This window comes from Nyctereutes procyonoides, unplaced genomic scaffold, assembly GCF_905146905.1.
Source record: "Nyctereutes procyonoides isolate TBG_1078 unplaced genomic scaffold, NYPRO_anot_genome, whole genome shotgun sequence".
NCBI classification, from domain to species: Eukaryota; Metazoa; Chordata; class Mammalia; order Carnivora; family Canidae; genus Nyctereutes; species Nyctereutes procyonoides.
The window spans coordinates 47851632-47869289 of NW_026575043.1; the positions used below are offsets into that span (position 1 = coordinate 47851632).

Consider the following 17658-nt stretch of genomic DNA (forward strand, 5'->3'; position numbering starts at 1 on the left):
TTTGGGTATTCTGAGGTAGCAGTCATATCCCAGCAGCCACAGTATCTTCGCAGTGCTTAGCACACCTCACACGCTCATTAAATAATTGTTCAACAAAGGTACATGTTGGCGCCAAGGCTCGCGGCACTCGAGGAAAAAAACCACGTGGCTCTATTTACCTTTTCAGATCACGTGATCCTGAGCTCAACCCAATCATTTCCCCGGCCCCGCCGGGACTTCAGAATAAGAAATGTGATTGGGTATCTCTTGGACACGTGGTCCGGGTTCCTTTAAAAAAAAAAAAAAAAAAAAACGGCGTAAAGCTCCGCCCCCAGGCTCTGACCCCGCCCCCTCTCGCGTCGGCCTGAGCTGGCGCAGGCGCAGTGGCTGGTACCTGTTGCTCCAGGCGGCGTCAGGGTGAGGTGGCGGCCAGGCTTCGGATGCGACTTCCTGGGTCTTCCGTGCGCTGTTCTCCAGGGTCAGAATTCGGCAGGAAGAAAAGAAGGGGCGGGCCAAGTGCGAAAAAAGGGCGAGCTCACGTGGGTATGACGTTGGGGCCCACCTTCCTGCGGTGCGCGTGCTAGTCTGGGCGTCTCGGCCCCCCCCACGGCCCTCCTCCCCTAGCCCCCTGCCAGTTTCTGGTTGATGCTCCTCCGGGGCCTCCATCCCGGAAAGGGACGAGGGGGCGGAGAAGCTGGTTTGCCGGGAGCCAGACTCGGGCGAGGAGGTAGGCAAGTGGACGCTGGGCGAGCCGAGGGCCTCTGCGCCCCAAGTCCCCAGTTTCAAGAGGGGAAGGTGGAGGGATTTGCAGTTCTGACCTCCATTTGGAATGCTCTCCCCTTTCCCGCCTGGTGCTTGCCTGTTCATTTCTCAGGACCTAGTGGGGGGGTGGGGGTCACCTCGGGAAGTGCCTGGAGCCTTGCCCTTCTTCCCTCCCAAAGTGCAATTGCGCAGTTCCCCTCCGGGCTTCTGGATCATTAAAGACAGTTAGGAACTGGATAGACTGGCTTTGATTTGTGGCCTGGTCACCCCAGGTGAACTTGGGCTGGTTACATAAAATCTCCAAGCTTCAGGATCCTCATCTGTCAAAAGAATTAATAGTGTGCAGATCATAGGGTTGTGGGAATTAGGTGAGTCAACGCCTTGTAAAATGCTTCCTGCAGTGCTTGTTTTATAGTAAATGTTCCATAAATACTACTTTCCCATGGGGAAGGAGAGAGAAGGATACTCTTACTTTAGAAAGGCTTTATTATATCAAGCAAGACTTAGCTTTTGTAATCTTTTTAAAAAGACAGGTATACAAAAAGGGAATGTGGCTCTGGAGGAGATCCACCCGAGTCTAGTTAAAGGAGTACTCAGTAGAAGAGAAAGGTTTGGCCTAGTGATAATGGCTGATATTTGCTTACTGTGTGCCAGCCACTGTGCTATGAGCTTCAGATGCATCACTACCTTTTTTTTTTTTTCCACTACCTTTTTTTTAATCTTCCCTAACAACCCAGTGAGGTAGCTACTAGTATCCTCATCTATAAAGAGATTGAAGATTAACCACTTGCCCAAATTCACGTAATTAGTAAGTAGCAAGACAGGGATGGAAACCCAGGTCTGTGTATATCTCAGTGCTTTCGATGCCATGTTATATCCCTTTTCTAGTAGAGGAAAAACAAAACAAAACACTCCTTTCTCATACGAGATTCTTTTTTTCTTCACAAAGTGTTTTTGTGACGTAAAAATTAAATTAAAAATCTGGATCTCAGAGCACCGTCAGTCTAACAAAGATAGAGTATCTGGAATGAACTATTCCAGATTAACTATTCCAATTAACTATTATACCCTGTTCCTAGGAACAGGGGTAACCAACTCACCCTGGTTTTAGCACTGAAAGTCTTGCAAGCCAGGAAACCCCCTCAGTACTGGGCAATCTGGGACAGCTGGTCACCCTTAGGAGTGTTGAATTTCCTGTTGGTCCTTAAATTGATCCTCTCAGGAAAAGTCTGGCATTCACTGAAAACTGACTTATGCATGGCCAAGCATTTTTTGTGGGGTTAACTCATTAAGTGAGCTAATAATGTGTTATAAAATAGTGTTTGGGATACAGTGTGCTCAAAGAATGCTATTATTTAAGGGAGAGGTGAGAGATACTCAATTTATGACAGCATAAAAGAAGGAATATGAGTTAGTGGAAAATTGGTTTTGAGTGTTATGTACTTGTTTGCCTTTGTAACTTCTACTTACTAAAACTGTGATAGCAGAGCCATAGCAGTTGAGGAAAATCATGCCCAAAGCTGGGTTTATGCAGTTAAAAGCCTGAAACCAGGGCAATGACAAACTGATAGCGGCCACTAGTCAGTTTGTTATTACAACAAAGGGCACTTATAGTGGGTTAGGAACTGCCATGCTGGTAGAAGGCAAAAAACGTAAGGTGAGACATGAGGAATATCAACTTCAGGAAATGCCAAGTTCCTTTTGGGACAAATCTTTGGGGAGGAATTCCACCTCAGGAAGAACTGAACAATATGAACATTCCTGAGGTCCTGAAGATTTGGTTGCATGAATTGTGCCAGCATTAGGTGATAGAGCCTGCCTTCCTCCCTAGCAACCTAACATGCTCTCCACTGTCTCCTGCATGTTAACCATTCCTGGTCTCCTTGGCCAGTTGTACTGCTGGCTTCTACTTCTGTTTCAGGCTGACTTCTTTGTAAGCATCCTCGGACAAATACGAAGCAGTTGTTTAAAAAGAAAAGACCTGGGAGAAAAGTATTGGATTCTAGTTCTGGCTCTGAAACAATGTTTTATGGTCTTTGGTAAGTCTGGATCTTAGTTTCCTCCAAAATAAAATGAGAGGGGATGCATTAAATTTGCTCTCATTCTGTCATTACATGCATGAATCTGTGACGTTTTCTGGTAGAGCATACGAATAAGGAAATGGCACATTCTCTGTGAGCCACTTTAAACCAAGAAGTTATATCTTTGTAGCCTTAGTACTTTATTACAATGTCTGTCAGTAACCACTGATGAAATTTGTGGTTGGGATCCCAAAGACCCAGATTTGAATACAGTTACTGGTACTGACTTTTGGTAACTGAGCAAATCGGATTCAAAGCACCTTCAGATCCTCCTCTGCAAAAAACCTAGAAGGAGATTTACAACAACCTTACATCTCTTCAGAATTAATGACTATGGGAAAACATCCAGTTGTGCAGATTAAAGAAGTCTGTTGGTTTCAAGATCCTGGATTATCCCAGTTCACTAAAACTCACTTCTTAGGCAGGTGCAGGATGAACATGTACTGCTTGCCCTAATCTTAGACAAAAACCATCTAGAATAGACTGTGATTCTTTCATCCGCTTTATTTTGTGATGAGATTGTCCTGAAACCTTTAGCCTGGTACGGTGATTCTTTCTGGCTAATACAATTATCAAACAGGTCTTGCTGCCTTACTTGGCAAGAAACCAGTTTAAGAGCCCACTTGTTTAAAAAAAAAAAAAAAAGAGCCCACTTGTTTCCTTTCTACAAACCAGGTTGGAGGCAAGTGTCTCATTCTGGCAGCTGAAATCCAGCAGAAATCCTTAGAGAACCATATCATAAAGCCTCATTCTCTTTTAGGTGATTAAAAAAAAGAAGGGATGCTTTGGTAGCTCAGCGGTTGAGAGCCTGCCTTCGGCCCAGGGTGTGATACTGGAGTCATGGGATCGAGTCCCACATCCAGCTACTGTGGGAAGCCTGCTTCTCCCTCTGCCTGTGTCTCCACCTCTCTCTGTGTGTCTCTCATGAATAAATAAAATCTCTAAAACAAAACAAAGAATATAAATGTACAGCCCACATACCTGGTGTGTTATCCCTTTATTCCTTAGTGAATAAAAAATTCATTCATACTATTGCTCATCTTTAAAAAATATATATTAGAACATTTCAGACATTTAACCATTTGTAATTATAAATTAAGTCATTTTCTTTTCCCCTCACCCCCTACATTAGTGAGATTCTGGGTTGGCACTCCAAAGACCGTCCTGGCTTACATATTTCCTGGGCCATTTCTTCTACCTGGTGAGATAAAAAGCAAGTGAAGGCAGTTTCTCTATCAAGAGCGGCTGCTGCTTTGAAAAAGTCTTTAGGGTCAAATCTCTGGCAACCTGACTCTGAAGCCTGCCCAGTTCAGAGAGGGGCTGGGAGAAAGAGTCAGTTTGCTGCCCTCTACATGCTGCACTCAGTGAGCTTCGATTGTTTAGAGGAAGAATGGAGGAGTCCTTAAGTATCTGAAAAGAAATGAAACAGGTTAATGCTGAGTAAGCCGAGAGTGGGTAATGATGGTGAACATCAACCAACCACTGAAAAAACCACAGCATTTAGGGCATGTAAGGATGGTCACCGTATCTTGTTAAATGAAAACAGGATGCGCTAAAATATGCATAGCTTGATTTGATTTTTGTAAAAACATTTAGTTATACCAGAATGTTAAGTTTTGGTTATCCTGGTGGTGAAATAACGGGTAATTTATATTCTTTTTACTTATCTGTATCATCTAAACATTCTACAATAAATATGTATTATTCTAGTAATAACCTAGTTTAAAAAGTGTGTATGTTGGGGCACCTAAGTGGCTCAGTTGGTTGAGCCTCCAACTATTGATCTTGGCTCAGGTCTTATCTCAAGGTTGTGGGCACGCTAGGCATGGAGCCTACTACTTTAAAAAAAGTGTGTGCAAAGGGGGCTTCTTTGGTGCTAGTCTAGTAGTTCTGTTCCTTCATCAAGATGCTATGTGTCTTCATCAAGCTGTCCACTTATAGTACATGCACTTCTCTGCATGTATAGTATACTTCAATTTAAAATTGTTCTTAAAGAGTGGTTGTACAGGAACTTTCATTCATTGGTGGGAATCCAAAATGATACAGCCACTTCGGAAGGCAGTTTAGCAGCTGCATACAAAACTAAACATAGTTTTATCGTGCAGTTCATCCATCTTGCTCTTTGGTACTTACCCAAATGAATTGAAAACTTAGGCCCACATAAGTTCTCTACTCCTCAAAAACGCACACACGTTTACAGCAACTTAATAATTGCCAAAGACTTGGAAACAACCAAGATGTCAGGAGGTGAATGATAAATACTGTGTGAGTGTACAGGGCAAAGGAGACTATGGGAACACTCTGTACTTTCTGCTCAGTTTTGGTGTGAACCTAAAACTCTTCTAAAAATTAAAGTCTCTTTTTAAAAACTGGTTGTACCTCTCTTGGAATATACTAAAAACTATTGAATTGTACATATTAAATAAGTAAACTGTATGGTTTGTGAACTCTATATCTCAATAAAGCTTTTTAAGTGGTTATATTCATAAAGTAGATAAAAAGTACCAACACATGCTACAATATGGATGAATCTTGAAATTACACCAAGAGGAGCAGCCAGGCACAAAAGGCCACATATTACATGAAATGTCTAGAATAGGCAGAAATAGATTAGTTGTTGGCAGGGATTTGGGGAGTGGTGATGGGGAATGGGGAGTGACTGCTAATGGGTACAAGGTTTCTTCTTGGGATGATGAAAATATTCTGGAATTAGTGGTGAGTAATGTACAACTTTCTGAGTGTACTATAAAGCAACTTAATTGTATACTTCAAAAGGGTGGAGTTATGTCTCAATAAAGCTGAGTGTGGAGCCTACTTAAAGATTCTTGCTCTCCTCCCTTTGTCCCTCTCTCCTCACTCCCCCATGAATGAGTGAATGAATGGCACGTGCCTAGATCTGGAACATTATAGCTTAATGGATACTTAAAAATTAATTTTAATTAAGGGGTGTCTCGGGGGCTCAGTTGATTAAGCGTCCAACTGTTAATTTTGACTTGGGTTGTGGGATCAAGCCGGAGCGGAGCTCCACACTCAGTGGGGAGTCTGCTTTTTTCTCTCTCTCTCTCTCTCTCTCTCTCTCTCTCCCCCCCCTCCTTCCTCTCCATCTCCCTCTCCCCCTTTTGCCCTGCCCCCACTCACACACATGCGTGTGCACACTCTCAAATACGTAAATAAAATTTTTTTTAAAGATTTTATTTATTCATGAGAGAGGGAGAGAGAGGCAGAGACACAGGCAGAGGGAGAAGCAGGCTCCACGCAGAGAGCCTGACGTGGGATTCGATCCTGGGTCTTCAGGATCAGGCCCTGGGCTGAAGGCGGCACTAAACCACTGAGCCACCTGGGCTGCCCGTAAATAAATGTTTTAAAAAATAATAGTCGGGATCCCTGGGTGGCGCAGCGGTTTAGCGCCTGCCTTTGGCCCAGGGCGCGATCCTGGAGACCCGGGATCGAATCCCACATCGGTCTCCCTGCGTGGAGTCTGCTTCTCCCTCTACCTGTGTCTCTGCCTCTCTCTCAGTCTATGTCTCTCATGAATAAATAAATAAAATATTTTTTAAAAATAAAAATATTTTAAAAATAAGTAGGGGTACCTGGGTGGCTCAGTTAAGTGGCTGCCTTCCACTCAGGTTGTTGGGGTCCTGGGATCAAGCCCTGTGTCAGGTTCCAGGCTCAGTGGGGGAAGTCTGCTTCTCCCTCTGCCCTTCCCTCCCACTCATGCTCTCTCTCAAATAAATAAAATAAATGAATAAAAATAATAAAAGAATAACAAACTTAGTTTTAATTAAGAATGGCCATATAGGGACACCTGCGTGGCTCAATGGTTGAGGGTCTGCCTTGGGCTCAGGCCACGATCCCAGGGTCTGGGGATCAAGTCCCACCTTGGGCTCCTTGCAGAGAGCCAGCTTCTCCCTCTGCCTGAGTCTCTGCCTCTCTGTTTCTGTGTGTCTCATGAATTAACAAAATCTTTAAGAAAAAAAAAAAAAAAAGAATGGCCATACATTAAAAAGCCTAGAACTTTCTATATTTTGTCAGTGCTCTCAGTTGAATGCAAACTGGAAACTGGTATCTAAGAAAGCCTTTAACTTACCTTTAATAGGATTAAAGTGAAAGTCCCAGTTTCTGGCTCAGGAACATCAGGTTGTGGTCAGTGTGGGTCTATCAAAGGCAGCAGTTCTCCACAAGGAGAATCCAATTTCAGACATGCCAAGTCATCCGACCGTGTGGGCCCAATGTTAAGTATTGCAATTGGGAGCTGCTTCTCTCGGGCAGTGAGGATAAACCTGTAACCGGAGTATACCTTACAAGAAGAAGACACAGGTCTCAATGCAGGAAGAGAGAAACCAAATAGGGAGCCACCCCGGGGCTCTCTATCCCACAAAAGGGGCAGTTACCACCCTGACAAAGGCTGATACCTGCAAGGATGATCCCACTACCAAGAGGGAGTCGGCTTCTTTTACACGCCTGCGCACAAAGTCAACCCTGTCAGGGTTCACTGTGTCCCCGAAGAAAACGACATCTGGTTTCAGGGGGCCTCCACATCGAGCACAGGACGGGACCTGAAAGCTCTGTACCTGCTCCTCTGTGAGAAATACGTCACCATCAGGAGCCAGGCCATGGGCCTCAGCACTCCAGGTGGGGTTCAGGGCTTCAAAACGCTCTTGCAACACCCCCCGAGGAATCTGTGCACCACAGTTCAAGCAAAGGACCCTGAAACCAAAGAAGAGGCTGACTGAATGGTTGGTCTGGGGAGGCCTGAAGCTGCCAAAGACGTCTCATCCCTGACGTTTTTAACTCTTCCAACATTCCTTGCCATTCCTTTTTTTTTTTTTTTTTTTTTTAAGATTTTATTCATTCATGAGAGACACAGAGAGAGAGAGAGAGGGAGGGAGGTAGAGACACAGGCAGAGGGAGCAGCAGGCTCCATGCAGGAAGCCCAACGCGGGACTCGATCCCAGGTCTCCAGGATTAGGCCCTGGGCTGAAAGCGGCACTAAACCACTGAGCCACCCGGGCTGCCCGTCCTTGCCATTCCTAACAGCCATTCTTTCCCCCACGTTAGGAATCCCTTCTCATGACCTTTTTGCCACTTCTCACCTTCCTTCTACTGCCAACCTTGTAGAACAAGTAGTGTACATCTGTTTTCCTTACTTACACTACTCCCTGCTTATCCTCGTGGCTCATTTTTATCCTTAATAAAACTGCAAATGACTTCCTTAGTGGCCAAACCAGTGCTTTTCCCCTCTCCTTCCCTCTGGGGTGACTGTTGCTGTCCATCACCATCATCTCTTTAAAACTCTCTTCCCCCTTGGTGTCCTTACCCAGTGTCTTCTGTGTCTCTTCTTACCTCTCTAATCATGAGCTCCAAGAGGGCAAGAACTCTGAGTCCTTTCACCACTGTGCTATGCCCACCACCTCGAACAGTGCCCACAGACAGTGGACGTTCACTAAATAGCTGCTAAAAGAAAGAACAAAAGGTGGTTTAGTTGATTTCTTCTCTACTCCTCAATCTTCCAGCCAGTTTTCTATCTTCTCCACCCTGGGGATGCTCCATTTTCACTGCTGCAATGCCTCTGTGCTAATGGTCCCCTCCCCTGTACAGAACTCCACTGCTTGGGGCAGCCTGGGTGGCTCAGCGGTTTAGCGCTGCCTTCAGCCCAGGACATGATTCTGGGGACCCAGGATCAAGTCCCACATCGGGCTCCCTGCATGGAGCCTGCTTCTCCCTCTGCCTGTCTCTGCCTCTCTCTCTCTCTTGAATAAATAAAATCTTTAAAAAACAAACAAACAAAAAACTCCACTGCTACTCTACCTCCCAAACTCCCAAGTCATCTTGACTGTTCCGTCCAGCTTCCCTCTGTCTTCACCTGCCCCTCCCCAACTTCTCCATCACCATCCTTTCTCCAGTTACTTGGGTTGGAACCCTTGGGAAAACTTGTTACTCATTTGCTCCTTTTTATCTAGTCAGTATCAGATTATGTTGATTATTTTACTTATTAGGCCCCCCTAACAAGGGGTGCCTGGCTGGCTCAGTTGGTGGAACATGTGACTCTTGGCCTCAGGGTTGTGAATTTGAGCCCCATGTTAGGTAGAGAGATTACTTAAGAAAATCTTTTTTAAAAAATGGAGGGTACCTGGGTGGTACAGTCAGTTTAGCATCTGACTCTTGGTTTGGGCTCAGGTTATGATCTCAGGGTCATGAGATCAAGACCCTCATTGGGCTCCCCACTCAGTAGGAAGTTTGCTCAAGATTCCCTCTCCCTCTGTCCCTCCCACCTGTGTGTGTGTGTGTGTGTGTGTGTGCTCTCCTCCTCTAAAATAAAATAAAATAAAATAAAATATAAAATAAAATAAAATAAAAATAAAATAAAATAAAATAAAATAAAATAAAATAAATAAATAAATAAATAATAAATATATTTTAAGAGGGCAGCCCGGTGGCTCAGTGGTTTAGCACCGCCTTCAGCCCAGGGTGTGATCCTGGAGACCGGGATCAAGTCCCGTGTTGGGCTCCCTGCATGGAGCCTGCTTTGCCCTCTGCCTGTGTCTCTGCTCTCTCTCTCTCTCTCTCTCTCTCTCTCTCTCATGAATAAATAAATAAATAGATAATCTTTAAAAAAATAAAATATTTTAAGAGACACAGAAAGGGGATAAATTAGACATCATAAAATCTTTGTATCTGAGTGATGGTATATGGGAGTTCATTATACTACTTTCCTTTTAGGAACATTTGAAATTTTCATCATGAAAAGAAAGTTTTAATGGACCCACGGCCATCATTAACTCTTGAATTCCCCTGGTACCACCTAGATCTAGGTCCTTCAGGCTGACCTCCCTGAGCCACTCTCTCTAATCCTGTGTGGCTTTCCTCAAATGCTATTTTTATCATGTTGCTTTCTTGCTCAGAAACCACTAATATTCCCCTTTGGTCTCTAAAGACAGACCCAAATTGCACTGCACTATTTTCAGACGTACCCATGATCTGGGTCTAGACTTCCCAGACAATCTGATTTCATAGTAGTCCCCACAGATGCCAGGCCAGACTCCTCTGGGCTCTACAAGTCCTCTTCATTTTTTTTTTAAAGATTTTATTTATTTATTCATGAGAGACACACAGAGAGGCAGAGACACAGGCAGAGGGAGAAGCAGGCTCCATGCAGGGAGCCTGACATGGGACTTGATCCCAGGTCTCCAGGATCACGCCCTGGGATGAAGGCAGGCACTAAACCACTGAGCCACCCGGGCTGCCAGTCCTCTTCATTTAGAAAGCCCTCTCCCTTCTTTTGCTAGTCAGACCTGAGCTAGATTTAAGCCCCACCTTTCCTATAAAAGCTTGACCAATTACTCCAAGCTTTACAAAACTGTTTCTCTGAACTTGCAAAACATGTCTGTGAAAGACCTCATAATTTGGGCAACCCCGGTGGCTCAGCGGTTTAGCGCCACCTACAGCCTAGGGCATGATCCTGGAGACCCAGGATCGAGTTCCGCGTTGGGCTCCCTGCATGGAGCCTGCTTCTCCCTCTGTGTCTTTCATGAGTAAATAAATAAAATCTTAAAAAAAATTAAAGACCTCGTAATTTAACAATTGTGTGAAGTTGTTTATTGTTAAACATTATTATTTTTAGATCCCTCCCCCACTTCAAAGAGATCACAAAGTTCTCACATATAAAATTCTCACATTGGGGCAGCCTGGGTGGCACAGTGGTTTGACACTGCCTTCGGCCTGGGGCGTGATCCTGGAGACCCGGGATCGAGTCCCGCATCGGGCTCCCTGCATGGAACCTGCTTCTCCCTCTGCCTATGTCTTGGCCTCTCCCTCTCTGTCTCTCATTAGTCATAAAAAAAAAATTAAAAAATAAAATAATAAATAAAATAAAATAAAATAAAAATAAAATAAAATTCTCACATCGTATATATTGGTTTGACCCCTCCACACCACCAGGTAGCACACCACATGTTGTAGGCACCCAAGATATATTCTAGATTGGCAGGAGGATCTCTGGGGCTTAAAAATAAGAAAATGGTTTCCAATTAGCTTCAAGTTATTGCCAGGGCTACATGTGTTCATTCCATCAATATTTACTGGTTTCTGACTATATGCCAGACTGTACTGTGTTCTGTGTGTCTAGGACCAGATATCCACTAGCTTATAGCCTATGCTGTTGACACTTTGCACATAGTCCCCTCAAAATACCCTTCAGGCTAGCACACAGTTCTCTTATAAGCAACTTCCTGCATCTCTCTTAGTGTGTTCACTGGCCAAGGAAGCCTTTTCCAGAGCTGCAGAGTCAGTGTTAGGGAATTAATTCCCCTAGACTTATCCTCAACCAATGAGGGATGAGACATGATGGACAAATACCCCAGTTTCCTCAACCTTCAGTGAGACAATTCTGAAGCATGCTCTAAACGGTCAGAGGGCTCCTCAAAGGATCGAGCTTTAGCTTACCAAAGCAGTAACCCATTCATTAATTTACCCTTTTCTTGGCTTTTCTTCCCTACCCTGTTTCATTTCCCCACTGAGTTTGTTCCTCAGTGAGTTTGCTGAGATCGACTCCACAATAAACAACTTGCAGGGGCACCTGGGTGGCTCTGTCAGTTAAGCATCTGCCCTCAGCTCAGGTCATGATCTCCCGGAGTCCTGGGATCGAGCCCCACATCAGGCTCTCTGCTCAGCGGGGAGCCTGCTTCTCCCTCTCCTCCCCCCCTTCTTGGGCTCTCTTTTGCTCTCTCGAGCAGGTGCAAATAAATAAATGAAATATCTTTTTAAAGAAATAAATAAAACAACTTGCTCCAAATCCTTTTCTCAAGGCCTAATGAAAACAACAGCGATCAAGATAGCCACGGTCCCTGCTCTAATGGAGCCCACATTTCTGCATTCAAACCATTTAGACCTTCCAGCACCTGTGCATGCAGCCATGGAGTTCCGTCAGGCGCTGACTCCCGGCTTTTGTGTGCAAGGCATCCACATTTTGGGTCACCAGCCAGTACAGCTTTCCGAGCCTCTCCCAGTTGCTCAAAGCCCAATGTGCAGGGTTAGGCTGCAGGGAGGAGAACCGAGGCCAGCCTACAAAGTTTCTCGCCCAGTACCGCTGGCGGATTGGAGCACTCCGTAGAAAATCCCCATGCTGGATGGGTTTCTGCTTAGTGCGAGCATAAAGTCCCACTTTTTCTGACCTGTAGTCTGGGATCCCCGACTCAGTGGAGATTCCTGCCCCTGTCATCACTAGGAGTCTCTTGGAAAGAGTGACGAAGCGCTGTAACTCTTTGACCTTCTCAGGGTCCAGAGGAGGACTTGATGGCACAAAGAACCCAATGGATCCACGTGAGTACTGCCTGCTGATGTTCACCATCAAGAGGCCTTTTGGTGACTTTAAAGTCAAACCCAAATTCATCCTCCTTCTACAGAGAAAGAAACCTGATGTGAGAAACTCGGTTTTAAAAACTAAAGCTACAACAACAAAAAAAGAACAGAGGCAACCATCAGCTGATAAATGGATAAACAAAATGGGGCTTATCTATACAATGAAATGTTATTTATGTATAAGCATGAAGTTCTGATCTATGCTACAATGTAGATAAACATTAAAAACATTACGTTAAGGTGACACCTGGGTGCAAGAAGCCCAATGTGGGACTCGATCCCGGGACTCCAGGATCACACCCTGAGCCAAAGGCAGACGCCCAACCTCTGAGCCACCCAGGCGTCCCTCCTTCACCTATTTGTTTCAAAGATTTTATTTGTTTATTTGAGAAAGCAAGAGAGAGCATTAGTGGGGGGTAGGGAGTTAAGGGGAGAGGAAGACTCCCTGCTGAGCAGGGACCCTGACACAGGGATCAACTCCAGGACCCTGGGATCATGACCTGAGCTGAAGGCAGACGTTTAACCAACTGAGGCACCCAGGCACCCCTCTCCTGCACCTATTTCACCAATCTTTTCATCCCTTCTCCCCTCTGGCAACCACTAGTTTTTTCCCTATATTTAAGAGTCTGTTTGTCTCTCTCTCTTTTTTTTTTTAATTAGCCGACATGTAGTACATCCTTAGTTTCAAATGTAGTGGTCAACGTCACTTGTTCATTTGTTCGTTCATTTTTTTTTGTTCGTTTCGTTTCTTAAATTCCATACATAAGTGAAATCATGTGGTATTTGTCTTTCTTGGACTTATTTCACTTAGCATTATATCCTCTAGATCTATCCATGTTGATTGCAAATAGCAAGATTTCCTTCTTTTTTTGGATGAATAATATTTCTGTGCCTGTGTTGACATTTTCTTTATCCATTCATCTACGAATGTATTGCTTCCATCCTTGGATTGCTTCTATATCTTGGCTATTGTAAATAATGCTGCAATAAACATAGAGGAGCATGTATCTTTTCAAATTAATGTTTTTGTTTTCTTTTTTTTTTGTTTTTTTTTTTAATGTTTTTGTTTTCTTTGGGTAAATACTCAGTAGTGGAATTACTGGATCATATAATAATTCTTAATTTTTTTAGGAACCTCCATACTGTTTTCCACATTAGCTGCACCAGCTTGCATCTCCACAAACAGTGCATGAGAGTTCCTTTTTCTCCACATCCTCGCCCACACTAGTTATTTCCTGTGTCTTTGATTTTAGCCATTCTGGCAGGTATAAGGTGATATTTATAGCTGAAAAGTAAAGGAGCACCTAGGCATTAACCATCAATAGCTTCCTCCACTTTCAACATCACAAAAAAGAGAGTCTGGTCCTCCCTATTGGCAGTTAATCTTTTTTGCTCCTATATATATAAAAAGTGTATATATAAAGGGGGGGCGCCCCTCTTTTGAATATTTTAAAGACTTAAAAGATATCAGAAAAGTGAAGAGAAAGGGGCGCCTGCGTGGCTCAGTTGGTTGGGCACTGCTTTTGACTCAGGTCGTGATCTCAGGTTCCTGGGATTGTGCCCTGAGTTGGGCACCCTGCTCAGCAGGGAATCTGCATCTCCCTTTCCTTCTGAACTTCCCCCCTAGTCAGGTGCACATGCACACGCTCTCTCAAATGAATAAATAAAAAAACCTTTTTTTTTTTAAGTGAGGGGAAAAAAAAGAACAAAACAGTTTGAAGAGAAGCTAAAATGTGGAATGTTTCACATTAAAGGTAGATAATCAGGTAGCGCTGGTAGCTCAGCGGTTTAGGGCCTGCCTTCAGCCCGGGGCATGATCCTGGAGACCCCTGATTGAGTCCCGTGTCAGACTCCCAGCATGGAGCCTGCTTCTCCCCCTGCCTGTGTCTCTGACTCTCTCTCAAGAATACATAAATAAAATCTAAATAAATAAATAAATAAATAAATAAATAAATAAATAAATAAATAAATAATAAATAAATAAGGTAGATAATCCAGACCTTACTATTTCTGGTGGCAGACTGTATGCTTTTATGAACAACCTACTGATAATGAATTAGTGACTTCGGTATCTTGAAGGATGGTACCCAAATAAACATCTTTCACTGAGTGCCTGGGTGGCTCAGTTATAAGTGTCTGCTTTGGCTCAGGTCATGATTCCAGGGTCCTGAGAGCAGGGAGTCTGCTTCTCCCTCTCCTTCTGCCCCTCCCCCTGCTCATGCACTCACACTCTGTCAAATAAATATCTTTAAAAGAAAGAGTATCTTTCACTGGAAATGTACACCTTCCACCCCCCCCACAGACACACACATCTAGAGTATATTTATAATTTTACTTTGTAATTCAAGTCAATCTTTTGTATAATTTGGGAGACTGTGAGCTAGCTCAGGATCTGAGAACTTAAGAATGTAGTGAACACTGGGGCTCCAGGCTTATAGGAAAACTAACTCTTGCCAGGCTTGTGCTGGTAAACTACCTTCTCCCACCACTAAGGTACAAGAAAATAATGCCATCAAGGCCAATTTCAGGCTACCAATGGTTTAGCAACTGGCTAGCAAGCCCCTGAATATTTAACAACTGGCCCTCACCAGTAAAAACTAATTCCAACACACCTTCCTGAGTCTAACTCAAAACAACAAGGCTATCTTTTTATTATCTTTTTAATAATTTTTTTGGTCAAGAATTTCTAATACCTTTCACAAAATAAAATCTCCACACTGGACTATTTCATAACAGCCCAAGTCAAACTTGTCCTTTTGACCTCTTAAGAACCTACAATCAGAATCGAGTCCCACGTCCAGCTCCCTGCATGGAGCCTGCTTCTGTCTCTGCCTCTCTGTGTGTCTCTCATGAATAAATAAATCTTTTTTAAAAACAAACAAAAAGGGGATCCCTGGGTGGCGCAGCGGTTTAGCGCCTGCCTTTGGCCCAGGGCGCGATCCTGGAGACCCGGGATCGAATCCCACGTCGGGCTCCCGATGCATGGAGCCTGCTTCTCCCTCTGCCTGTGTCTCTGCCTCTCTCTCTCTCTCACTGTGTGCCTATCATAAATAAATAAAAATTAAAAAAAAAAATAAAAAAATAAAAATAAAAAAAAAATAAAAACAAACAAAAAGGGCAGCCCCGGTGGTGCAGCGGTTTGGCGCCGCCTGCAGCCCAGGGCGTGATCCTGGACACCCAGGATCGAGTCCCACGTCAGGCTCTCTGTATGATGCCTGCTTCTTCCTCTGCCTGTATCTCTGCCTCTCCCTCTCTCTGTCTCTATGAATAAATAAAAGCTTAAAAAAATTAAAAAACGAACAAACAAAAAAATCCCTACAACCAGAGCTCTCCTATGCCATGGCCATCAGATGGAAATGAACTTAAAATGGTTGCTGAATCTGCCAAGGATTTCTGCATCCAAGAAGAGCTGTACATTTTTTATTTTAAAAAATGGCGCAAGGGACTCTAAAAATAAAAATGTCTATTTTTAAAAGGGAGTGGAGGTCCCTGAGTGGCACTGTCAGTTAAGTGGCAGATTCATGGTTTCAGCTCAGGGCTGATCTCCAGATGGTGAGACTGAACCCCAAGTCAGGCTCTGCACAGTGTGAAGCCTGCTTAAGATTCTCTCTCCCAGGGCAGCCCGGGTGGCTCAGCGGTTTAGCGCTGCCTTTAGCCCAGGGCATGATCCTGAAGACCCGGGATCCAGTCCCACATCGGGCTCCCTCCATGGAGCCTGCTTCTCCCTCTGCCTGTGTCTCTGCCTCTCTCTCAGTCTCTGTGTCTCTCATGAATAAATAAAATCTTTAAAGAAAAAAAAAAAAGATTCTCTCTCTCAGTGCTTGGGTATAGTTAGTTAAGCGTCCATCTTCTGCTCAGGTCTTGATCCCAGGGTCCCAGGATGGAGCCAAACATCAGGCTCCCTGCTCAGTGGGGAGCCTGCTTCTCCCTTTCCCTCTGCCTGCTGCTCCCCCTGCTTGTGTTCTCTGTCAAATAAATAAAATCTTTTTAAAAATTCTCTCTCTCCCTCTCCTTTTCCCTGCCCCTCCCCTGAGCACAAACTCTCTCTAAATAAATAAATAAATAAATGAATGAATGAATGAATGAATAAATAAATAAATAAATAAATAAATAAATAAATAAATAAAAAGGGAGTGTAAAATAAAAGTTGGTGAAGCAGGATTCTAGCATAACGTGAGGCCTCTTCTGCTTTTCCCAGTAAAATCTCGCTGGTCAGAAATTATTTCTTATAAATCTCAAAAGATTAATGGCCTACTACCAATATCTTTTAAATCCTTTAATAACTCATTGTTATTCCATCTATGACTACATCTAAAGACGTCTCCATCTGAGGACTACCTTTATAAATGCAGTTACTCCCATCCCTTGGGAGACCATTTGTTCCATAAACCTACTTCCCATTTTATAAATCAGAAGTATTTCTTGAGAAACTAAAGAGCAGGGACTCCTGGGTGGCTCAGCGGTTGAGCGTCTGCTTTCGGCTCAGGATGTGGTCCTGGAGTCCCGGGATGGAGTCCCCACATGGGGCTCCTGCATGGAGCCTGCTTTTCCTCCCTCTGCCTATGGCTTTGCCTCTCTGTGTGTCTCTCATCAATAAATAAATATAATCTTTAAAAAACAAAAGGAGGGCGGCTCTGGTGGCTCAGCGGTTTAGTGCCGCCTTCAGCTCAGGGCGTGATCCTGGAGACCCGGGATCGAGTCCTATGTCGGGCTCCCTGCGTGGAGCCTGCTTCTCCCTCTGCCTGTGTCTCTGCCTCTCTTTCTCTGTGTTTCTCATGAATAAATAAATTATTTAAAAATAAATAAATAAAAATAGAAAACAAAAACTAAAGAGCACATGTGAATTCTACCGTGCCAGGTGCTGACGAAGTCGTTACTCATTTTCCAGATGTATGATTTTTATGATTTTTTTATTTATTAACGTAACGAAGCACATGCATATCTCTTATTCTATTTCCCCCATATTCTTTCAGTTTACCCTTAATTGCAAACACTGCTACTTGGGACACAGCACAATAGTGACACCTGGAACGACATTCTACCCCAGCTTTGTAGCTGTAAAAACAAGGCTCTGACATATTCCTTAACATAATGCAGAAATTCTCTAGTGATACGCACCCCCTAAGTAAACATTATCATATATGCTTGGCTTTCCAGACCTAGATCCAGGACGCCGATTTCTCTCAACATTCCATAGCTTAGTCTGGATCCCTGAGCCAAAGGGCTCGGGAAACCCTGCCGAAAACACGCTCTATGAGAACAGCAGCTCTCCGCCAGGTACCACCAAAGTCAAGGAGTTAATACGGTACCCCTTACAACCATCCCCTACGTCTAGAAACCCACAGCCCACACAGAACACACTCACCTCTCTCAGTTGAAGCGACACTTTACGACTGACGACGCAGCTGCCTGGCTACTTTTGCCTTTGGGGAAATGTAGTTCACGAGGCGGAAGTGTTGCTTGATAAACTACAAGTCCC

General features: G+C 44.0%; 1 protein-coding gene and 1 long non-coding RNA gene across 5 annotated transcripts; one reads left to right on the top strand and one right to left on the bottom strand.

The window, feature by feature from the left end:
- Nucleotides 1-347: 347 nt before the first annotated feature.
- LOC129508135 (uncharacterized) lies at nt 348-5274 on the top strand. The gene is made up of 3 exons (XR_008664140.1): nt 348-522; nt 2633-2780; nt 3583-5274. It is a non-coding gene; the product is annotated as an uncharacterized LOC129508135 (long non-coding RNA).
- Nucleotides 3859-17588, bottom strand: SIRT4 (sirtuin 4). 4 transcript variants are annotated; one of them, XM_055323095.1, is made up of 5 exons: nt 17545-17588; nt 11720-12217; nt 7235-7529; nt 6910-7119; nt 3859-4232 (listed from the first exon to the last, which is right to left on the bottom strand). In XM_055323095.1, the coding sequence occupies exons 2-4, from the start codon at nt 12208-12210 to the stop codon at nt 6967-6969; spliced, it is 939 nt and encodes a 312-aa protein (XP_055179070.1). In that variant the 5' UTR covers nt 12211-12217; nt 17545-17588; the 3' UTR covers nt 3859-4232; nt 6910-6966. The 4 variants fall into 4 exon arrangements, with proteins under 4 accessions (XP_055179070.1, XP_055179069.1, XP_055179072.1 ...); XM_055323094.1 differs by lacking the exon at nt 17545-17588 and having other exon boundaries at nt 11720-12352; XM_055323097.1 differs by lacking the exon at nt 17545-17588 and having other exon boundaries at nt 11993-12350.
- Between the last annotated feature and the right edge of the window lie 70 nt (nt 17589-17658).